At 39.4% G+C, this 24,775-nt stretch overlaps 1 protein-coding gene across 1 annotated transcript; it reads right to left on the reverse strand.

Moving 5' to 3' along the window:
• Positions 1 to 932: 932 nt before the first annotated feature.
• Positions 933 to 24,766, reverse strand: tonsl (tonsoku-like, DNA repair protein). Its single transcript, XM_088002514.1, has 29 exons — positions 24,416 to 24,766; positions 20,290 to 20,336; positions 20,111 to 20,206; positions 18,806 to 18,948; positions 18,385 to 18,568; positions 18,173 to 18,302; positions 17,396 to 17,567; positions 16,679 to 16,793; positions 16,453 to 16,604; positions 15,243 to 15,395; positions 14,005 to 14,130; positions 13,622 to 13,820; positions 13,479 to 13,534; positions 13,298 to 13,387; positions 13,049 to 13,121; positions 12,791 to 12,954; positions 10,673 to 10,796; positions 9,960 to 10,192; positions 9,427 to 9,880; positions 8,921 to 9,114; positions 8,333 to 8,433; positions 8,086 to 8,242; positions 7,129 to 7,207; positions 6,739 to 7,046; positions 4,134 to 4,305; positions 3,532 to 3,707; positions 3,382 to 3,455; positions 2,471 to 2,604; positions 933 to 1,280 (listed from the first exon to the last, which is right to left on the reverse strand). The coding sequence occupies exons 2-29, from the start codon at positions 20,312 to 20,314 to the stop codon at positions 1,084 to 1,086; spliced, it is 4,281 nt and encodes a 1,426-aa protein (XP_087858640.1). The 5' UTR covers positions 20,315 to 20,336; positions 24,416 to 24,766; the 3' UTR covers positions 933 to 1,083.
• Between the last annotated feature and the right edge of the window lie 9 nt (positions 24,767 to 24,775).

Genomic DNA, 24,775 nt, shown 5'->3' on the forward strand with positions numbered 1-24,775 from the left:
TCAGCTTCCAGGGATATGCTGGGGATGCAAGTGGGCAATGCACAAGTTGAAAATACTCATTGGGCCAAACGTTTCTGCTGAGGTAAGATGTTCAAAATGGTTGCATGGAAAAAATACCTTTAGAGCCACGTGGAGAGAAAAGTCTGTTATTTGTGTTTCTCCAAGAAATTAAGGTAAAACTGAGAGCTGTCTGCGATGGGATTGGACTACTTAAAGCCCACTCAGCTTCTCCCAAATAAAGAGCAAATTTATACCAACCTAAAGTTATATAAACTTTAGGTTGAATAAAGTTTGACATCTTAAAGCCGTTAGCCGTTTATGTGCATGCTCTTATTTTGAAGGTGTCAAAAACTGTTTACAAAGCATTTCCGCTTCCTCTCGCGTTCCCTCACCAATAACATTTCAAACAGAAAAAAACGGACAGTATAGAAAGAGATAATATAATATGCAAGGATACGGCAGCGCATGCAAATGATGTAAAAATTTAATCGGTGCTCGGATATGATTTTAAGTTAGCGCATTAGCTTTCACTAAATACTGTTGGCGTAGAACGTCAGTGTTAGTAAAACAATATTTAAGCTTTTGTAACCAAAAATATTGTCCGTGATTAATGTTTAGAGTTAGTTATTTTTCGTTAGCAATGCCCGCTATTGCTGGTTCTGTTCTAGAGTTGATGGTGCAAGTAGTAGTTTGAAATCGAGAACATTTCCGTCAACCTGAAGAATCCTTTCCATGAGACTCGATATGTATAAGGGTTTCATTTGGTCAGAGATGCTTAGCTAAGACAGTTTTAAATATTTTTATCCAACATTATCCTTCAAAAAGGCTTTGGCTAATTTTCTGTTTCATAAAAAATAGATATTACATATACATACAATAACAATAGAAAAATACAGACCCACAAATATTCATGGAATTAAAAATGCAGACAATTGGAAATAAAGGGATTTTTATTGCTTTTTAATTTAAGTTAACATTATTTAGTGTATATGGAACAAAAAACAATACTTCTTAACACAAGTATTTACAGTCAACACCACAGCTGGCTCTAAAGATGGTCCATTATAAGTGAAACACGCCTCCTTATGATGACGCTGCTGCTGTGGAAAGCAGGAACCGGGCGTTTCGGTTCACACAGCGTCCATCTTGGAGTCCCCAGCTGTGCCTCAACACGTCTCTGTCCAGCTTGTTTAATCCCTGGGAGCAAAGACGGAGATCCTGCACCAGTTCGGACAAACCGTCCAGCTCTTCGCTGCTCCAAGGACCGGAAACCTGACAACCTGATGAACAGGACGATTAATTCATCACAGAATTCACAAAATATAGAATTAAACACAATTATTATAACAAAAATGTCAAATTAACACCTAAAATGTTAACAAATGTGGAGGAACGGAGTCGCCTCTTTCAAACTTTCCCAGCACCATATTTTGGAGATAAAACAATACAAATTAAATTTAAAAAAAGTTTAAATTCACTTTTATATTATATTTTTATTACTGTTCTTAGTGATCAGGGTTTCTGTAGGTTTCACCAACTAAAATTTAAGGCAAGACTTATGAATGAAATTTAAAACTCAATGTATGAAGTTCGTCCAAGTCAAGTGGCGAAACATTTTCAGTTGATTGAAGCAAAAAGCTAGCGAGCTAGCTAGTGTTAGCAGCTAGCTAACGCAGAACGCAGCAAAGATGTCTGAGTATTATTCAAACTTTAGCTTCAAAGAAAAAATTAAAATGTTTTCTCACCAGGTTTTCTGGTAATTAACAAATATAAATAATTTTGGTAATTCTAACTATCGTAAAACAAGAAAAGTTTAGTATGATTAAACTTTAGACAGCAAGAAAAAAAATGTGTAAGAAGTATGAAAATATCTGGCTTTGAATGTAAATTTAAGCTTTTAATTAAATGTTAGATTGCAAAACTGTGCAGTTTGAATATCCATAACTTTAAAAGGAATTTGTACAGAAATTCCTTTCTGTACACCAAAATGTGTACAAACCCTGAATATTATTTGCTCATGGGGGAAGTTTTTAATGAAAATCAACCAAAATACACTAAAAATAAAAGCGTAAACATTTCCAACACGTCACAGATTGTATACACAATACGTTTTGTGCAAATGTTCTGAGTCGGAGAAATCAAGCAGTTAATTTTATTTTAAGCAACCTAAAACAATCTCAAACAGAATATGAACAAGTCAACTGATGTTTCAGTCACTAAAGCTGAAAGAATCAGCTCAACGTCGCCACAAGAACCAAAGGTTTAATCTGCCATAAAAACACTTTATTGCTCATCAGCTGCGCTGTAAACTCTTTATATGCGTCTGGTTTGTGTAATTTGTGTGATTATGTGACATGCAGCTGCAGAGCTTCGACCACACGCAGCTCCAGAAACTAAAACTGCACACAATCCTGACGATTAATTGGATATTTACGAATGTGTGTAGAAAGAAGTACAGGCTGATGTCTACCTTGCAGGTTGAGAAAGGTCAGAGGTCGAGAAGCCTCTCTGACGGATGTCAGGATGCTGTGGAGGCCCGACCAGGAAACGGACGGGTTTCCTGACAGGTCAAGACTCGTCAGGGTTGGACATGAAGGCAGACACCTGACGGAAAACAGAAACAGCTGATGATGACGTCACATTTATACGCAAACTGAATTTAATTAACAAAAAGGAATGCACAATAAAATGCAGAATTTCACAGAACTAGCTGCGATAAGGATAAACAGGAGTCTGTCGTGTTTTGGCCTCTGCAGCTCCCGTACCAACCATTAGGAAGTTAGCTACCTGCAGCTAACCACCTCTGCTAACTCCTTAAAGTTTACATAAATCAGCAGAATTGAGAGTTAAAGGTGCTGCAAGAAAATTAAAGTAAGCACAAAAACACTCTTTACTACAGTTGGGTTAAATGGAAAAGCATCAGGGCCTCTGAAGAACAAAAACAGTTAGGAATTTAATTCCTAACTGTTTTAGGTTGTTTTAGGAATTTAATTCCTAAAACAAACAAACTTAAAATTCTAAGAAAAAAGCGAGTTCTAAAAAAATAAAGAATCAAAAGAAAGTAAAAGGTCAGAATTTTGAGAAAAAAAACAGAATTCTAAGAAGAAAGTCTGAATTGCAGGGGGACTGCTTCTCACCCAGCAGGTCGTTGCTAGGCAACCACAGACCGAGTGAGTTAGTTGATTCCAATAACTCTGCTTAGCTAGCTGCGAGACGTTTAGCAGCTGTAGCCTTTCCCCTGCCTTCATTTCCCAGAATGCTGTGCGGTTCTGGATCAGAGTTCAGTTTCTATGTATTATCGATTGATATCGATCTCTATTGCGATACTGATTTATCGTCCAGCTCCAGCCCTCCATGGGAGAGCTTCATTCACTCACAAACCTGGCGAAGGTGGTGACGCTGCCGTCCGTCAGTCCATTTCCTGCCAGACTCAGGTGGGTCAAAGGACACTCGCCCTGTAAAAACATACTGGTTTTACTGGTTTCATCGTACAGAAACGGACAGAACGTCCCAACCAGAGTGTGTTCGTACCTGGGACAGGAGTTTGGCCAGGTGTTGCAGCGCCAGGTGATCAGCTGGACCCCTGTGGACGGCGGCCAGGTCCAGATGAGTGAGCGTCTGCAGGGGCAGAGTCTTCAGCACCAGCTCAAAGCCAGTGGAGCCCAGTGCATTGTGGGACAGGGACACTGATTTCAGGTGGCTCAGTCCTGAGGCATGAAGGGATTTTAGTTTAAATTTATTTTTCCCCCCTCACTTTCTTTCCAAATAAAATAAAAAAGTTATATTATTGCATCTTTATAAATCAATCAATAAACGTATTAGCCGTTCGCTAATACTCCATCGAAGAGTTGATCTGAATTCAAATAGAAGCTGTAAAACAAGATGGCCGACCTGGGCATGATGATATCGCTCTGAACTACGGAAACCCAATGAGTGCAAAAATCCACATTTTCCAAAAATGATAACAAAAACCAAAAATTCAATAAAAGTTGATTTAACAGTAATATTGGTCTTTTAAAGTGGATGTTTATGGTCTAAAGAAGACAATGCAGCCGATTTACAGCTTTTGTCGGCAGAATGGCCTGAAATGTCGACTTTTAGACACTTAGCAGTGCAGGTTTACGTCAACCTACCCGTCAGCGCGGCGGCCAGTAGCAGGCGGTGCTGCTGAAGGAAGCGGGCCGTGAGCCGGCAGGCCTGCAGAGACAACCTGGACAGCAGAGGACAGCTGGACAACAGGCAGGACAGAGACTCGACCACACCGTCTCCGAGCGGGTTAAGGCTCAGATCGAGCTCCTCCAGGTACTACAGAGACAAAACAGACAAAATCATGACAGAAATATCAAATTAACAGAAATAAGTCTCACAGAACTGAAACTAGAAGGTTTAATGGGTTCTAGCAGGAGCAGATAGCCTGACTAATCAGCTAAAATCAGTTAATTATTTACCAAATGTTATGTGAAGAGCAGAAACGCTTACGATAAGCATTTGAAAACCCTTAAATTTATTGTTTTATAGTTGTTATAATTAAAGTGTGGTGCTATCCTGCAGTTTTAGGAATAACTGGAGCTTTTCTGTTTTAATTAAAAGCAATTAGACCATGTCGTACAAATAGTTTTAATAAAAAAGCACCAGTTCCAATGGTGGATATTTTAAACTTATAACTACATTCACTGCCAAAGTGTGCCCGTCGGTTGGAAACCAGCGTTCTGATGCTAAAAATAATCAGCAATGCTAAGCTTAGCTAAATTGCAGTCAATAACCCGTGGAGAGGCAGAAGCATGTTTACTAAGCTGTACCTGTAACATTCAGTATGTTAAAATTAATACATGAGCTAAAATGAGCCAAAATGCTAATATTAGCGTGAAGACTATCAGTAGCATGTGGGGTATCAGTCACATGTTGTCTGTCATTGAGTTACTCCATTCAGTATACTAAACATTGCTAATAGCTAACTTTAGGGAAAAGGCTAATGCTAATGGAGGCAGTGAAATGCTAATGTTTGTGCTAATGAAATGCTAATCTTTATGTTAATGTTAATGAACTGCCTTGCTGCACAAGGCAGTTCACCATCCTGAGAAAAAAAAAAAAAAAAAACATAAAAAAAGCTGAATATTATTCCACCGCCTATGGCGGTGCACTGATGTGAGAGGAATATGCAGGCTTTTATTTTGAAACTTTCAGTAAGCTTCATTTTAATAACCACACTAATCCAATGTATAACAGTAGTTTGGTTAAACCAGTCACATAAAGGCCAAAAGAGCAATTACCTGATGTGAAAATTGTCAAGGCTTTTATTTTGAAATTTTCAGTAAGCTTCATTTTAAATGGCCACACTAATCCAATGTGTAACAGTGGTTGGGTTAAACCAACTATATAATGGCCAAAGCAACAAATAGTTCTAAATGCCAGCTGAGGTCTCCTCTGTAATAACTGAGTGTTCCACCATGTTGTAGTTCTGACCTTCTGCTCTGCCCTCTGTATTAAAGTGTTCCGCCATGTTTAGAACTACAGAGTCTTTGTAGTCCAAACCAGCAGCTGTGCCTTCCTCTGTATTCTGTTGCTATAGTGATTGGCCCTCAGCCAACTGCTGTGTGTGAGACAGAAAGCTGGAGAAGGATTTCTCTCTTTATGAGACACACAGTCAGTTTTAATGAAAAAAGCAGTCCGAACAACTGCTTCCCGTTCAGGATCCGTAAGGCCGATCCAAAAACCGTTTGAACCGTATGAGAGGGCTATTTGTCGACTCCAATAGTCCCGCGATTCATATCTGTAGGTCACTCACAGAAATAGCAGCGACGAGAGAAAAATGGTGTGCGCTGAGCTCAGAAATTTTCAGAAAAGTTTGAAAATGAATGGCTGAGAGCCTGTTGCTACCCGGTCACATGATTTCGCTCTAAAGCACCTTGACAGAAAACCGTCAACCCTAGAGAAATTTTGAAAACATTTTACGGGAGCAGGCATGCGTATCAATGTCATGACTGACTTTCATACCAATAGAGCATATTTTGTAGGCATGAGGGCGATTTCAAAATTGTTTTGGGGTCAAAAATTCACTCCGTTTCTCACTCTAAAAAAGTGGCAGTTGGTGGCAGTTACACTCTGCGGTTCGGCAGTTGGAAATTTCGCTCGTTTTTCGCTTTTTACGTCGCCATCGTAACTCCGATCCTCAATAAAAATAATAACTCTCATCTTGGCATTGAGCCGCACGTTTTGATACCACTTTTGCTGGTGGGCATGCCGCGGTACGAGCCGCAGTCACTGCTCTTCCCTATGTAATACTAATGACATGCCCCAATAAATAATAAAGCACAACAGTGCTTTACAAACATGGAATTAGAACATATGGATGTGGCACATTGTCACCGACACCCAAAGCTGGATTTTTTCAATATTGGGACTGATACAGATATTAGTATCGGATCAGTGCATCTCTACTTATAACAAGACATTTTTTACTTAATAAAAGTGAAATAATCAATAACAATTTTATCAGTATTAAAGAATTATTGACTTTAAACAAGCTCCTATATCTTACTGAAAAGTTATTTATATTTTAGTTTAGTTTTATTTGAAGTGCAGTGAGACATTTGCAGCAGAAACCAGGTCAACAATACTTGGTAAGATTTGGTGTTTTTGCAGTGTACTTTGTGTTGCTGCATCTCTCTGAAAGTTGTGGTTATAATGTGACTAGAAATGAGAAAAGTGGGAGGAGTGTGAACACTTGAAGAGGTTTACGGCATATGCAGGATGACTCTGTCCCTTCAGCGCCTCCACAGCCTTCTCCAGCCCCTCCCCCGTTATGCCATTGGCCGAAACGTCCAGCAGCCGGAGGCGGGGCATGGTGGTCGTAGTGGCAACCAGTTCTGGAAGGAGGTCGTCATGGAGACGGTTCCCAGAGAGGCGGAGCTCAGTGAGGCTGGCCTGGAGCTTGAGGGCACGCAGCAGAGGATTGAGGGAGGCGGGGGCCAAACTGAGGGCGCACAGCGACACGGACTGGCCGCCGTCCTGGACCTCGCACAGCCGGGAGACGCGTCTGTCCTCGTCTGGAGGCGGAGACACGTTTGGTTACAGCAAATAAATAAGAAACAGAAAACTTGCTGTTGCATTACGGTCCGTGCTGCTCACCCACTGCCAGACTCTGACAAGCCTTCCTATAGCGATCAGGAAGAGGAGGGAGATCCCAGGAGCAAACTTCAGCCAAAACCTGCAATCAATCGATCAATCAATCAAATTTTATTTATATAGCACCTTTCAGCAACAAGGCATTTCTTAACATTACATTTTGCTGTCGCTTCATTTATTATGTTTTAAAAGCAACTCTGAACAGCTGGTTATAGATTTAAAGGCACTCGGTGTTTCGGCTGATCTGCAGTTTTCAGGAAGTGGTGCAGATTTGTGGTGTGTAGCAGCTGAATGCTACTTCTCCATGTTTGGTTCTGGGCATACAGATCAGAACCAGAACCAGAACCTGAGCCAGAGGTCTTGGAAGGTTGATGCAGCAGCAGCAGATCTTTAATGTATTGTGATGCTAAACCGTTCAGTGATTTATAAACAAACAGAATTATTTTAAAGTCTATTCTTTGAGCTACAGGGAGCCAGTGTAGGGACTTTAAAATTGGTGTTATGTGCTCTATCTTCCTGGTTTTAGTGAGAACGCGAGCAGCAGCGTTCTGGATCAGCTGCAGCTGGAGGATTGATTTATTAGTCAGACCTGTGAAGACGCTGCTGCAGTAATCAACCATGCACTAAAGATAAATGCATGGATGAGTTTCTCTAGATCTCAGTGAGACATCAGTGCTCTAATCCTGGAGATGTTCTTCAGGTGATAGAAGGCCGACTTTGTGACTGTCTTAATGTGGCTCTGGAGGTTCAGGTCAGAGTTCATCACCTTCTGGCCTGATAGCTGGTTTTTAGTTGTAATAACTGAAGCTGTGCATTGACTCCAGATCGTTCCTGTTTAGGTCCAAAGATATTAACTTCAGTTTTGTTTCTGTTCAGCTGGAGAAAGGACTATGGACGCAAGATATCGATTAATCAGTTTATCTAAAGTTGATTGGTTAATCTCCTTTATTTATCCCTCACTTCCTCGTTGGTGTGCAGCACAGCCAGCAGCAGGTCCTGTGGTGAGAGCAGCGCTCCTTCCTTCTGCAGCGAGAGGCGCGGCAGGAGGCCACATTTCTGGTAGTAGCGCTGAGCTGCCTGTTCACAAAGCCACGACACGGTGCAGGAGTCCGCCTCGCTGCAAATAAAACCCAGCATGATGGTTTTAACTGGGAAAAAATCACCCAGAACCCTCCAGATCTGAAACCAGGGCTTCTGCAGCACAAACCTCTGTGGAACTGGGATGAGGAAGACATCTTCTTGCACTTTGACCCTCATTCTGATTGGTGGAGGCAGTGATGCTGGTATGGGAGGAGCAGGAGCCCGAGGCTAAAATATACAAAGGAACCAGGAAGAGACTCAAATTTACCTTTAAATACGACATCAGGAACGATTTAATTACAGTCTGTGCATTAATTCACAGCAAATTTAATTTTAAAGACACTTTGAAAAGAAAAATGAATCAAACTAAATACAGACTATCCAAGTCAAAATGAATCCGTTCCAACCCGGAATATAAAGTCAGAAAAAGTTTCATTAGCCAAGAAAACTGACTTCAGAGAAGCACCAAAGACGCCATCTTGAACCATGTTTTAGTCCACAAAAAAATAAATAAATAAAAATCCACAAGAAATAATGTAGTTAAACTTCTTTATGCCATTTTTTGGGGGGGAGAAAAGCAACAATTGAACGAACGCCTTACTAAGGAAGAAACTTAAAATTTAAGTTTATACAGCACTGTATAAGCTTACTTTACTTTGTGTCAGTGCTGTATAATTAAACAGAATTTAGTTGAAGTTGGTATCTGGCGTCTCACCTGAAAGTGCACCAAAGGAGGAGCTTCAGGCCTCATGTCTTCGTCGTCTGGAACGGAGGGGCTGTTTGACCTGCTGACCTCTCGTGTGCCCAGCCTCACCATCCCTGGCATCTGAGTCACCTTGACCTGGTGAGGCTTCAGCGAGCCGTTCTTCCTCTGAGAGAGCCCCCTGCTGGACGAGCTCGACACAGCGCCTAAAGGAAGAGAGCCCAATAGGGATCAAATGATTAATCGTGATTAATCACAATAAATAGATTACTAATAAAAATTTTTTTTTGCCTTTAGGTGTACTTTCCAATTTAAAAAGCAATTAAATTGTTTATTTGCATGTTATTAATGTAATTCTAATCTTGTATAAACGAGACTTAAATGAAAAGTCTGCAGAATGTACTAGTTTTTAAGAAGATGTCTCCATTAATTGTCAGAATAGTCGATTAATCGATAACTAAAATAATTGTTAGCTGCTGCCTTTTGAGCAGTAGGAAAGTGAAACTAGGAGTGGTTACCTCTGCAGGACGTCTCTGCGCTCAGATGATTCTGACTTCTAGCCAATGACGAAGCTGCTTCCTCCCGTCTTGGTTCGTTAAAATCGATTCGAAGCCGTCTCTTCTTCTTCGGCTGCATCTCACCCAGATCGTCTTCCAACCAGTCGTCCGCCAGATACTCGTCCTCCGGAACCAGAGCGGACGAAACGGTCGGCGCGCTGGAGAACTGCGGCTGTGAAAGAGCCTGACGAAGAGTTTTGGCGCTGCCCAAGCTGCGGATGGCGCTGTGGTACTCGTCTCGTTGGAAAACGCACGGCGCAGGGGCCTCCCTGGTGCTTTCGGTCCTGAGTGGCTCCTGGGCTGAGGGACTCTCCTTCTGACTCGGAGCGGCTGGGACGGCGTGTCTGGGACGGACGGGGCGGAGAGGACTGACCGGGTTGTCGGAGTCGCTGCTGTCTGAGCTGCTGCTGGACGTCTGAACCACACAGACTCCGGTTTACTTTTCTCTAGTTCACAAACAAAAGCAACTCTAATGTTGTCTTTGCAAACATTACCCCGTATAAAACAGAGCCCTCGGTGCCTCTGGCTCTGTGTTGCTTCGATGTGCCGCTGCTCGGCCGCTGCCTGGGGCTGGATCTGTCCTGGTTTGACAGCCTGGGGCTGGATCTGTCCTGGTTTGACAAAGAGCGCCCTCTGGTGGCCAGGAGGGGCTCTGAGTTCTCTGCATCAAACAGCTGGCTGTCCTGCAGGGCATCAAACGGCTTGGCTGCAGCCGGAGCAGCAGGAACTATGTTGAAGAGAAATTGAGAAAAATAAAAGTATTTAGCAGTGTTATTTTAAAGGTGGCCTTAGAATAGGTCCATGTGAAACAAAGCATGTTCATTACAAAATCATTCTTTGATTATGAGATTTTAATCTGGTAATTTCTGCTGGTTTTCAGTCCTTTAGGGCCTCTTGTCACTTTAAATCCAAATAATCTGCTGCTGGCTCCCAACTCAACATTTACCCTCGCACGTGAGAAAGGCTGCAAACAGATGAGCAATTATACAACCAAACATCTTTGAAAAGCAGAAGTGGAACCTCCTGCACAACCAACAGAATGCAGGAAGTGGTTTCAGAATGGTAAGTCACCAAAACACTTGTCTTTCCCAGCAGCCATTACAGAGCGCCTACAGCGTTAAAACCAGCTGACCAAACGTGCTGGAGCTGAGATTGGATTGCTAGGTAACGGGCAGAGTTCCGCCGGGGTTGCTAGGTAACGGCTCACCTCCTCCTGCGGCCGCCTTCCTCAGCAGCTTCTCTGTGCAGAGACATTCCTGCCTGGCCTCCTCGTCCAGCTCCTTCCTGTACGTCCTCTGCCAGTGACGCAGCGTGTCCATCGGAGTCTCACCCTGAAGGAACGGAAATAACTAAACTCATGAGAAGAAAATATCCTGACTGGTTGCCACATTTTGTTTTGTTGGTGAGCATTAATAATCCTGTTGGTGGTGGCAGCATCTTGCTCCAAAATGGCTGCCTCCAAAACTGGGACTCAATATTAAACTGAACTTAATTAAACTTTAAAATGTTGTCATAACTCACATCATCAAGCAAATGGAAATTATTGAGTCAATTTTAATTTATCATGCGATTAATTGATTTATTGTTCACTGTGACAGGCCTACGCATCATGACTGTCCAAAAGTAAAAAAGATAGAGTAAAAATGCTTCCAGCAGCAAAAGAAACATAAAAAGTTCACACAAAAAAAAATCTGAACCAATACAATAGAGTTTTTCCAACGTGCTGCCAATTCCAGAACTGCATAGAAAGTTCTGGAATCTTTTAGCAAAAAATGTGAAAAACTATTGATAACTTCTTTCACTTCACATTTATGCACCAGTTTGTGTGGCTTAAAATCCTAATAAAATACATCAAAGTTATCTTTAAGTCCCAATATGTGAGAACGTTTGAGAGACGGAAATTTTTTTCAGGTTTATTTGCAACATGTGGAAACGTTTTGGAAACAACTTGATGCTGCTGCACCCAAACATTCATCTCCCTGTGAGAGCGGCAATTCTTGAAAAGCTTAAGTAAAACGTAGTGGTTTGTATTAGAAATACATCAGAGCCACAAGGGAAACTAAGAAGCAAACTAAAGTTGACCTTTTGAAACCTTGGTTAAGCTGATCATTTCTGATCCAAATCATTTAACAACAAGTGCTAAAAACCACAGAGTGGTAAATCATCTCCACCACAGCGCCGATGTTCCTGCCAGATCTGAGTCAATGGCGGCGGTTCAAAGATCTGCAGCTCCATTAATTACCAAAATACTCAAAAGCATTAAACATATAATCAAATTAAAAGTGACTGAAAAGTGCATTTAGTCATATTTTCTATCTGTTATCTACATGAGAAAATATTTCAACTGATTATTTCTGTTAGTCTGGATTAATGCAGAAGCTCAGCTACAGCAGCAAATAAAACAAAACATCATCTGACAAGCTGCTATGAGAAACCAGATCAGTGTGAAAACCACGAACATCAGATCTGAAATAAAACCAACGCTGCAGTCAGCTTCTTTAAAACAGAAAAAAATAAAGATCAAATTTACAGCAAATGTTTCTACAGGCTGCAGAATTAGACGACGTGATCTGAAAAATGAAAGGCAAAGAAAAGGAGAAATAAAATGAAAACGAAAAAATAAAGAAAAGGAAGGAAAACAGAATGAGTAAGAAAACAGGAAGAAGAAAAAACTAAAGAGAGAAAAGAAAGAAAGGAAGGAACAAAAACGTGAAAAAACAGAAAGAAAAAGGAAGGAAAAAAGAAAGAGAGCAAAATACAGAAAAGAAAAAGAAAAGGGCAAGAAAAATGACAAAATAAAAAGACAAAAGAGGAGCAGAAAAGAAGGAAAGAAAGAAGTAAAAAGAAAGAAGGAAAAAAGGAAGGAAGGAAAAAAGGAAGGAAGAAAGGAAGAAAGAGAGGGAGGGAGGGAGGGAGGGAGGGAGGGAGGGAGGGAGGGAAGGAAGGAAGGAAGGAAGGAAGGAAGGAAGGAAGGAAGGAAGGAAGGAAGGAAGGAAGGAAGGAAGGAAGGAAGGAAGGAATAAAGGAAGGAAGGAAGGAATAAAGGAAGGAAGGAAGGAAGGCTCTTTAAGGCAATAAGAAGAGTTTGTCTAAAACAAACTCTTCAAACTTTTATTTACTTTCCCCAAACTGGAAAACGGCAAAATGAGTTTCCTGCAGGAGCCCTGCCCCAACATGTTGCTATCAACACCCTGAACCTGCTTTATTACGTCTGCAGCTGCGTTTTATTTTTCTATGAACTACTCAGAGCTGTGACCTCTGGCCTGTTTGGTTTTGGGGTGAACTCAGAGTTTTTCCCATCATGAAAGAAAAAGAAAACGCGAACCTTTGCGTTTCGGATCGTGACGGAGGCGCCTCGCTCCACCAGCAGCTGAGCCACTTTGAAATTTCCGCATGCGAGTGCGTCGTGCAGCGGGGTCACGCCCTCGCAGAGCGGGCCGCCGGGGTCGTTGATGTTAGCGCCGCGGTCCAGAAGCACGGCTACGATGTCTGGAAAAAGACAAAAAAGGAACGACATGAACACAGGGGATCATTTTCTACAAAAATAAAAATAGATAAATGAACCAGAAAAACAGCAGGTTACCATGGTGACCGTGGTTGCAGGCCTCGTGCAGCGGCGTCCAGCCGCAGTAATCCCTGGGATTCACCGGGTGACCCTGAAACACAAACAGCTCAGACAAAGAACTCCGCATTTTAACTTCAAATGTTTAAGAAAAGAAGGAAGGAAAGAAAATGGAAGAAAAGAAGGAAGGAAAATGAAAAAGCATGAATGAATGAATGAATGAATGAATGAATGAATGACCGAACAGATGAAGGTGTTTGGTTTGCTCACCTGCTCCACCAAGTACAGGACCTGCCTCAGGTCTCCATCGATGCTCGCTCTGTGCAGAGACGTCTCTCCTTTCTCGTTCCTCTTGTTCCACTGCAGCACAGAGGGTCAAAGGTGAAAGGTCACAGGTTAAAGCTGAAAATGTCTGACCGAGATATTAAAAATGGCCGCTTGTGCCACTCACCCTCCCTCTCTTCCTTCTTCCTGACACCATCTTGTCGTAACCGTCCAGATCGTCGTCTGCAGAAAAACCAAACGGGATCAATTAATCAACTGATTGATCGATTGATTATTGTTCTCTCTCGGTTCTGATGAGCGCCGCCGTACCCGAGTCTGACAGAACCACGTCGCTGTCATCCAGAGCTTCGCTGTTCTCCATCTCCTCCTCTTCCTCATCCTCTCCCTCACTCCCCTCGGGGTCCCAGCTCTCCGCCGCGCAGAGCCGCTGCAGCCGCGCCTCCAACGCATCATCGCCCGCCGCGCCGCGCCGCCGCCGGGACGCCAGCCAGAGCCGCAGCGCCCGCTTCTGCAGGAACGAGAGCCGGCATCCATCAACAGCTCCCACAGAGGAGGCCTGGATGCTGCCGTCGTTACAGCAACAACAATCTGGAAACTAACTTTAAGCTCATTTCTACATTTTACCGATTTATTTAGCTTCTCTAAGGCTAAATAAATCGCTCTGCTCTGCTGGAGCCAGTTCACCAGCTCACCTGCAGCCGGGCCTGGCCGGACGCCTCAGCACAGCTGGCGGCCGAGATGTAGCTGCTCTCCACGTCCTCAGAGCTGCAGCCGCTCTCCTCCTGGGCGGCGGCGATGTTCAGCCACGTGCTGCACTCCTGCGACACAGAAAACAATCCACACTGCAGCCTAACGAAGCGTCTTATCGACTGACTATTCTGACGATCAGTCAAGTAATCAGAATTAATTTTTCATTTATCCACTTAAACTTTTTCTTTACACTTATTTTATGCAATATTTGAAATATAACAAAAATGCGAACAATTCAGTTTGTTTTTAGATAAGAAAATAAAAAACTGTACTGTCTATGATCCAATAACTATGATGATGTGTCAGAATCAGAGTCTGGCTAAAAATAATAATAAAGGGAGGAGTAAATTTCTGCTAAATAAATGAGAAAATGTTTTTGAAAAAATGAGGAAATTCTTAAATTTGAACATTCAAAAAATTTGAGAAACTTTTTGTTCCAGATTTTTCCAGAAAAATGTTTGAAATTTCTGAATTCCAAAAGTTGAAAATTCACAAGACAAAACAGATTTTATTTTATTTTTTAAATTTCTGAGTTGCAAAAGTTGAACATTTTCACATTTTGAAACTCGGACATGTCCTTTCCATAGAAAATTTCTGAAAGAAAAAAAAATTATAGGTTTATTCACACAAAACAATGTGACTGTTCAAACTCAGAAATCTCCAAGTTTTTTCTACAAAATTTTAGGAAATATTTTTTTCTTTTCTGATATTGATATCTGATAGTAACACCGGTATTATGCCAGATTTACCAATATTTCATTTTATAATTTTTTTTTTATCCGATTACTCGATTAATCGTAAGAATAATCGATAGATTACTCGATTACTAAAATATTCGTTTACAACAGCCCTAAACTGGATAGCAAAATGAAATTAAACATTTGAAGCTAAATCTGCCACTGGAAGAGAAATATTTGTACTGAAAAATGAGGTTTTTTTCTATCTTATATGGAAAATGTATAGATTTTGTACAGTTTTGACTTAATTACCGCTGATTGCCTTGTTACTTTAGCACTGTTCTAGCCTGTACTCCACTTAGTTGATGATTATTTCAGTAATCGGTTCATGACGTTGTTTCTGATGATGTTGTCCTGCGACTTAATGCTCCTGTTCATTTAATTTGTTTGATGTTTAGTGAGCTGAAGTCCAGAAGACGCAGCAGTGTGTGGCTCATCGGCACCTCGGAGGCGCTGCCGCGGCGCAGCGCCAGCTCCTTCCTGTAGTGCTCCACGGCCTGGCGGTGCTGCCTGAGGTCGGTGTGGGTCGCAGCCAGGGAGACGTGGATGACGGCCAGCTCCAGATCCGACTTCCCCAAAGCCTCAGCAGCCGTCAGCTGAGCCGCAAAAGAAAAACAAATGCAGAGAAAGTCGGCAGGGAGAGTTCACAGGCAAAGATGTTGATGCTTCTCGATATGGATTAGAAATAAAATCTCCTATTTTTTTTTATAACAGATTGGATGTTTTTTTTTTTAGCTAAAATGGAAATAAATAAAACTGACAATATTTTCAAAAAGTGTTTTTCATTTCAAGCATTCTTTCTGTGAGTTTTCTGGAGCATTAGGGCCAGGCTATAAGAATTGTTGTTTAATTACGAGAATAAAGACACAATTTTACCAGAAAACATCTAAAATTACAAGAAAAAAGTTGCTACAATGTATTACAAGATTCAGTGGAGTTATGAAGAGCTGATGTGACCAGCTCATCCAGTCAGTGTGGATCTTAATTAAAAAATAACTTTATAAAATTACAAGAAAAAATTCGCCTTAATCAGAAAACATCTTCAGTCATGAAGATGACTGAAGATGTGTGAGCTCATGTCAGCTCACACAAACCTGAGCTGACATGAGCAGCTCAGGTTTGTGTGGCTCTTTTTGCATGTCCTGCTACTGAGACTGATGTGTTAAAAGATTAAGTATTTTTACTAAGTATTAAGTTTTATTTGTAAAATTTACACCAAAGTATAATCTCACAAGATGCTCAACATTCCTCATTTAATTTTTTTATTTTCAGTGTTTGAGTTGTCATAAAATTACTACTTTATTATCCCAATATTTTGACTTTATTCTGGTAATATGACTGTCGTACAACTTTATTCTTGTATTAGTGCAACTACAATATGGTAACAATATGACTGTAGTATTAATACGACTTTATTCTGGTAATTTTATGACTTTATGATCAAAATAAAACCTTTTTGAGCCTGGTCCTAATATTTCATCGTAGAGTTGACCTGAATTCAAAGTCCAAATAAACAGAAGCTGTGAAACAAAATGGCCGCCCTTCAGAATTAGTGGGGGAAAAAAATCCAGATTTTCCAAAAAGTTAAATCTCCAAACACCAAAAGTGAAATAAATAATTGCAACGGATTTATGACCCAGTTTTACATCTCACCTGAGCCCGGTAGGCGTCCAGAGCTTTGCGGTAGCAGCCCACTTTGCAGCACAGATCCCCCAGCTGCTCGGTCAGCTCCACAACCTGGCGAGAGCTGGGTCTGCTGCCCTGATCCTCCGACAGCTCCTCCTCCAGCCTACACCCCTTATCAGCTGCAGAATATTGAAATAAAAGCAACTGCCTTACAAAAACAAAGCCAGAAACAAGGCTGGAGAGGATTTCTCACCGTATTTGAAAGCTTTCTTCACGGCCATTTTGTCCGCCGGCTGCTGCGAGCCGAGAAGCAGGGCTTTCTTCAGAGATCGTCGGGCTGCCACAAAGTCGCCCAGACAAAGCTGAACCTGTTGGTGGGATTATTCCAGTTAAATTAAACCAACAAAGGAAGCATTTCCAATAACTGAAATAATTAAAAACGTTAATTAATGGGGAAAAAACTATAACTGAATGGAACTGTGTTGTTCATTTATAAAACAACGCAGAATACTGTAATTATGTGCTCAATATCCTTGGTTTTTGTGTATATGAAACAATTTTTTAGCCTTTCAAATTGATAAGAAACTGTGGATAAAACAGGAGGTCGTACCGCCGGTTTGGTGATATTTCCAATATTTAAAAACAAAAAAACTAATCAATATTTATTGATAAACTGTTATGAAACACTTATATCGCGATAAAGCTTTCAGCCATATTCTCCAGCCCTGTTTAAATAATCACAATACAATAATCTATGAATGAAAGTTTGAAAAAACTAAAACTACAACTATGACTAACAATAACTAATCTAAAACTAAGCGATATTTAAATAATAATTAATAAAAACTAGTAAACTAACTGAATAAGACAAAAACGTAGCAGCGAAATAAAACTAAACATTATAGTTTAGTTTTAGTTTTACTTCGCTGCTACAGATAAATTTCATTATGGAAATAAACTTGTTTCGGACCTTGCCGATGCAGTGGAAGCACTCGCTCTCGCTGAACTTGTCCTTCATTTTTCGGGCGCAGTCCTTGGCCTGCTCCAGGCAGCGCACGGCGCTGGACGGCTCGCCGTTGCGGAAGAAGATGTTGCCCAGGTTGAAGTTCGCCCGGTACAGATCCTCCAGCAGCTGGCTCTTCCTTCAGACAAATACGTTGAGCAAAACAATGATGCACAACATCGGCAATCAGTGGAACGTAAAACACTAAATTAATGACGAAACTTCCTGACTTACAAGACATTTCAATCAGGTTACAATTTGATCCATTCATCAAAATTATTGTTTTTGCAGATTTAACTTTCTTGCTCTTTTCTAAAATGAAATTACTAAAGTATTTCCAAAAAGTGGCTTTTATTCATATCTGAGTTGTAGGACAGAGAATTAGACCAAAGCTACAATAATTTTAGTTAAGTTACAAGAAAATAATATCAGATTAAGTATTTCTATTAAGTATTATCTGTAAAACCAAAGTATCACTTCAAGAGATGCTCAATAGCCTCATTTTAATCTTTTATATCGGGTTGTAATTATTTATTTCTACTGTATTCACGTGTTATCTCGATTCTATTGTCGTATGACTGCATTTTCATAATATTACAACTTTATTATCCCAATTAAAAAATCTTTGGCTGCTGCTGATTTTCTGTCACAGAGTTGATATGAATTCAAAGTTCAAATAAACAGAAGCAGTAAACAAAATGGCCGCCTTGATGTTAGATAAATAAACCATCTGCTTGTTCTTACTCTGCGATGAAAACGCTCCGTCGGATGAACTCGCTGCAGCGTTTGGGCTCCCCCAGATGATCACACACCAGACCCAAGTTCAGGAAGAGACGAGCCTTCATCTCTCTGATCTCTCGCTCAGGCACCGTCCCTAAAAATATAAAACAATTACATAATCTACAGAAAATCATTCAACATCACTCACTAGTCAGCTAAACAAAAACAACACGCACCGCCTAGGCGTTCATCCACGACAGCCAAGCTCTTCCTGAAAGCGTCCTCTGCTTGCTTTAAGCTGCTTTTTGATTGGTCAGATTCATACCGGAACAGGAAGGTTCGACCAATGGTGGCCAGCGCTCTCTGCTCCTCTGCATGATCCCCGACAGAGCGGGCCAGGTCCAGGTGACAGCGCTGGTGCTGGAGAGCAAAATGTCTCACACTTTCTTATGCAGAAGCATTACCCTTAACCTACGACTCCAGAATCAGAGTTAAAGGCGACGCACGTAGGAATGAAAGTTATCGATTAATGAGTAAATCGACTAGCAATGAATTGATAAGCGGCTATTTTCTTAAAAACTTTAATTTTCTCTTGTATCAAAAGAATTGACCATCTTTCCATTAATGACACAAGCCTTTTTTGTATGGGAAACCAACCTTCAAAGCGGCTTCGATTTTTCCCGTCTCTGCGTAGCACTCTCCTATTTTGCGGTTTGCTACAGCCCGTCCAATCACGTCATTCAGCGCTTCAGAGAGCGCCAGCTCCTGCTGGTGTTCCCTAATGGCGCCCTCATAGTCACCTGAGGTGCAAAATAAACCCAATAAGACAAACTGAAACAAGGAACCATGAATCCAAGAAGGGCTGAAACAATTAATCGATCATTGAAATCATTTTCAACTAATCTGCTAATCGATTAATCGTTAAGTGGAGCATACAGACTCTAAAAATGGCCATTTTCTGAAAAAATAACACATTCAGAGAAATCACTAAGCCAACATATATGTATATATTTCTAATATGAAAAACCTTCATTTTTGGTAATTATGTTCTCCCCAGACTCACGTAGCACGTTTAGCTTCACCTGGTTAAAAGTCTGTAAAATAAAATCTTTCTGCTGTACATTTATTAATTTAAAAAAATGCCATGTTATTGCAATTGAAGCAAAAAAAAAATCTGCAGAATGTCCCAATGTTTTTATCCAATTGATTATCAAAATAACTGACAGAATAATCAATGACTAGAATTGTTAGTTGCAGCCCTACGTAAAATGTATCATTGCAAAGATGGTCAGAAGTTACAGAAGAGTTTGAAGTAAGAAGTAAAGCATGAAATAAGTCAAATGAAAACCAAAAATACTGTTAATATATGGGTGAAACTGAATAAATTACAGTATTTTGAAAAGTCACTTAATTTCAGTAATTCCAAATTAAATTTATTGGTCATGTTTGTGCAAATAAATAAGGGATTTCACTGCAACTCCCCTTTGTCTCTCAATGTTCAGACATTTGGAAACCAAATATTTAAATTTGGTAGAGATTAAAACAGAATTTTTAAAGTAGATGTGTATTCAGTGTTATTACAAAAGAATTCAATTCAGCTAGGTAAACTTTTACACAATATTGTCTCATTAAACCAGTTTCAAAAGTTTGTTTTTATTAATTTTGATGATTCTTCATTACAGCTCATAAGCACAAATTCAGTTTAATCAGAAAATATGATTATATAAGAACAAGAAGAAAGGATTTTAAAGCAGAAATGTCCTCAATACAAAGTTCATTAATTTACTGCTTCAGAATCCGGACAAGGCTGATAGTGCACCTTTTGTCATCACACTTTTTCCTTCCACTAAACTTTTCATCAAATTAATGCAACAGTCTGAAATGGTCACAACATTGTGTTTATGTATTTAAAAACTGTTTTTGTCACTATTTACTGGAATGTTAAGTGTAAACACGTCTCACCAGTCCTGGACAGCAATTCTCCGAGCTGGTTGCAGATGTTAGCCTCTTCCTTCAAGTTTCTGTTAGCCTGAGCTTTGCTTTTTGCTTTCTGCAGCTCTGAAACACAAACACAAACAGCGCGGAGGTAGCATCCTCCTTCCAAACTAGCAGGAAAAACAAGTAAACAAAGAGCTACTTGCGTTTAATTTCCCGAGAGGAGCTCATCTTTGTTTAGCTAGCGGCAGACCTGCAGCAGGGAGGAAATGACAACTTTAGCTTCGCGCTGGTTTCTTAAAAGATAAACCGAACAACCTTTAGATCATTTTAACTGCCGCTTGTCTGCGCGTTCAACATTCATGTTCGGTTTGGGTGTCAGATTAAAAAAAGGAACTATTTACTGCAATCATCTTAGTAAACATCGCCAATATTTGGCTAAAAATACACAATAAGTTTCACAGTTCCCCGCCAGGAAGACGATAACCAATGACAGCGATGGTTAATTTACCCTGAGTTTTGTCTGCAAGGCACAGTCCAGCTATCTGAAACATCGAACAGGACAGCTCCACAAAACTCAAATTTCAGCTACATCATTTTAGGTTAGAGGTTTATTTAAACATTTCTCAGAAAATATAGCGTAAAAATTATAATGCGTCAACGTCATGAAAAATTATATTTCTTTCTAAGTGAAAGTCAGTCTAACAGACAAAACTCAGGGTGAAATTAACGCGTTAAAGTCGAGACTCTTTCCTTAACGCACAAAATGACGGGCAGAAAGTTCATACCTGAATCAGGTACAGACTAAGAAGAAGCCTAAACATGGCCTAAACCAGAAGACAGTCAATAAAATTTAAATTTCAATTATAGCTTCAGATTTTAGTTTGTTTTTCTCAAGTGCTTCAACACGAGATAACAACTTTATATATAAGGTTTTTTTTTTTTATCTCAGCATTCAAGTTGGAAAAGGTTTGGAAAATATTAAACATGTTATGGCCACACTTGTAAGCATGTTTTTTATTTATATTTTAAATATCACCTAGATAAAGTGCTATAGTACGCAAAGATGTATAGTTTTTGTTTTATTACTCATTATAGCTTGCTTGCTTTCTTTCTCTCTTTCTTTTTGGTAAAAAGAAACATAGCTTGAGTATTTAATTAAATGTGGTGAAACCTTAAGCACATAAAATCGGCAAAAATGTTTTAGTTTCTTACTACCTTTTTATCTAGTATTATTATTGAGTAAATGTGGAGTTAGCGCCCCCTTGTGTTCTGCCCAGTACGTGCACTGCAGTTGGTTGTGATTATGAAGTTGTTTTATGATTTGAAACTTTAAACAATTATTTTGTTAAACTAAAAGGTTATGACACTTTTTAAATAGAAATCTGACCTGCATTTTCTAGCTCACAGCTAAAATACTATGATTGATAGAACCTGAACTAAATTTTGCTATGTCAAACAGAGATTTAGTGAAATACAGATTTAGATTTAAGAAAACATTAATTCTGCTAGGAAATTCATTTTGTTTTTTTTAAATATTGCTGAAACTTGTTACATATCCCTTTTTGACATTGTAAAACTTCCGTAATATTGCTAATGTGAATATTTAACAACTTATTTCTTTATTGCATTGCGGCACTTTTGGCATTCTGTACTTTTTTATTTTATTGCTTTGAAGAATGGAAGGAAATGTAAAATTTAGCTAAATTCTGAGAATAAAGTTTCCATTAAATATTTATTTCAAAAGTGTCGAAGAATGAAAATTGAAGTTAATTTATAACTACGGATTATCTATTTATGTACAGTCTTAAATGATCGACATTATATAAGCATTTAAGTATTTATTTGCTTCTTTATTGTGTTATGCTTTGCATAGATATATAGATTTATACACAATGTTTTTTTTGTTTTTTTTAAATGTGGTTAAATTATTTCCTTATCGCATTGCATTGTGGCTATTTTGGCATTTCATACTTTTTTAGCTTTCAAATATATTTCTGATATATATATATATATATATATATATATATATATATATATATATATATATATATATATATATATATATCTTTTTTCTAAAGTCTTTTTTCTAAAGACCTTTCTGCACTTTAAACCAGCACAACAAAGTCCTGATGTCTAAATAACGACTCTCGTAAGACTTTGGGTAATCTGTGAACCTTGTATTCGCTCGGTCAGTGACACTTTTGTAAACAAGGACCTGCAAATCTGAAAAACAAATAATGCTTAAGATTATTTAGACCAATTTTTAGACTGACGTAGGTGGAGTTAACCTAAATTCATGATCTTATAATCCAGCTGTGCGGTCTGGAAAGGGGGACACATGGCCAGGCGGATGATGACGTCAGCGTTTTTTTTGACTGGCGTTTGTAGCTGAACGGCACGTTTTGGTGGACAAAACGTGCCGTTCAGTTTAGCTTGTTGCTTAATTAAACAAATTGAGTTTCCCTTTTCACTGGATTAAATAAATTAGCAGAGGCGGAGTAATTAGTTACAATTCCTTGAGGAACCTTTTTGGAAAAAAATACTTGTAGGAGTATTTTTTACTATGCTGTACTTTTTACTTTTAGCTGAGTAATTTCACTATGAAGTTACTTTAGTAATTGTTTTAAATACTCTGCCCACTGTGGGTAACTTCACTGGATAAAGAAGCAGCTTGTACTAACCAAAAAGTCACCACAAAAAAGCTGCTTTATCGCTGCAGGACCTGCTGCAATGTTTTGACACTAGCTGCATTTCCATTGACCATAAAATTGCACAAATTGGAATCACAGAAATAAATTTGCTTCATGGAAACATGTCAATTTAAAAAAACAAAACAAAACACGTTTTTCAATAAAATTTGGGATGAGGTGGTTTGGTTTATTTCACAAAACTAACGGAAACAGTTTTATCGCATCACACAAGTCACATGATCAACCAAGATGTTACTATTGGCAGAAACAAAGAAGAAGACATCAACAGGAAGTAGTAGAAGGAGGATGGCACAGCGTAAACAAACTTCGCGTAAACGAACTTATTCACATATTTTTTTTATTGCATTTTTTGATTAAAAGGTTTTGGTGCTAGTATAAGGTGTTTTTTTTTTGGCTGTACTGAAATTATTGTATTTTGCAAAACTGTAATAGGAACACTTTTTCGCATCATGCTAGTCACATGATCAACAACCAGATGTTACTACTGGCGGAAATGACAAAGACGACGACAGGAAGTAGTTGGAGAATGATGGCACTGCATGTTTTTTAATGACTTATTACATGAACAAACTTATTCACATGTGATTTTAAAAGCTATTTAATGTAAATTGTGAAAATGTGTTTTTTCTGCAGTTTTCCGTACAGCTATAGCATAAAAATATTACACACTCAGCTGAGTTTACATTACAAATGTGCGCAAAACTTTGTCAATACTCCACGAATGCCAAAAAAACAATTTTGTAATTGCTAATTAGAATAAGAAATACAATTAAAAAAATCACACATAAATAACTTTGTCCAGGTAATAAAAAATTAAACATGCTGCGCCATAATCCTCCAACTACTAACTACTTCCTGTCACCTTCCTTGTCGTTTTCACCAGTAGTAACATCCGATTGTTGATTATATAACTTGTGATGTTTTCATTGGTTTTGAGAAACACATGTATTGATACGGCAAAAAAAAAAAAAAAAATAAAAAAACCTCATGCTAGTGCTAAAACTTAAAAAAACAAAAAAAACAACGTATTTTTAAATTTTGCGCGTTTCCATTAAGCAAATTTATTTTCATAATGCCAATTTCCACAAATTTCCAATTTTGGTGTTTCCATTAAGTAAGAAACAAAATTAAAATCAAATATAAGTTTAAGTTTTTTAAACGATAAGTTATTAAAAAATCATCAGCCAACTATTTCCTGTCGTCTTCTTTGTCGTTTCTACCAGTAGTATTATCTGGCTATTGATCACGACTTGTGTAATGCGAAAAAAGTGATTCCATTACAATTTTGTGAAATAAATTTTGATACAGCCCAAACAGAAAATAGCACCTCATCCTAGTGCTATTTTATTTGGCACTAGGATGCTCAAGTTTTGGCATCCTAGTGCCAAAACTTGAGGTTTTTTCAAATTCATGTGTTTCGATTTAGCAAATTTATTTTTGTAATTTCAATTTATGTAGTGTTATGGTGGATAAAAACTCAGGCATTGAAAAATAACGCAGCGAGCAGCAAAATTCAGAAGACAAACCTCTGCTGGCATTGAAATGTGTAAATGTAAAGCATCTTTTCTCCAGATCCTGCTGAAGCAAAGAGCTTCCTCTCTGCTTCTGTGTGCCTGACCTTCCAAACGAGCGCGCCGCATCACTGCGAGAATTGGTGATTCTGGGCGGCGCAATAAGTGGAGGAGAGCGCATCAGAGTGCAGGGTATCTGAAAGCAGCAGAGAGGCAGGCACATCCGCCGCTGGAGGGATCAAATCTGTACCATCTGACGCTCAAGGATTTACGGGTTTAGTCAAAATTGCTTTTCCCACTGTGGAGATTAAGCACAGTAGGATGTTTTCCTCTCAGCGCGGAGAATAGCCGGGTTGCCGCTGCCGTTTTCCTCCGTCTTATCGGCTCCTCCGGCGCTGGAGAAGGGAATGTCTGAGGAGGGCAGAGTGCTGGAAACCCCGGTGGGAAGCGGATTCTGACTGACAGGA

The sequence above is a fragment of the Poecilia mexicana genome, unplaced genomic scaffold (assembly GCF_051168715.1).
Source record: "Poecilia mexicana isolate PSO_F unplaced genomic scaffold, ASM5116871v1 scaffold_22, whole genome shotgun sequence".
NCBI lineage: Eukaryota > Metazoa > Chordata > Actinopteri > Cyprinodontiformes > Poeciliidae > Poecilia > Poecilia mexicana.

Coding starts and splice junctions, on each gene's coding strand:
- tonsl (XM_088002514.1), bottom strand. CDS start 20,314: ATGAGCTCCTCTCGGGAAATTAAAC. Junction 17,568..18,172: donor CGGAGCGTTTTCATCGCAGA/GTAAGAACAAGC, acceptor ATTTGTCTGAAG/GAAGAGCCAGCTGCTGGAGG. Junction 13,388..13,478: donor GAAGAAGGAAGAGAGGGAGG/GTGAGTGGCACA, acceptor TCTGTGCTGCAG/TGGAACAAGAGGAACGAGAA.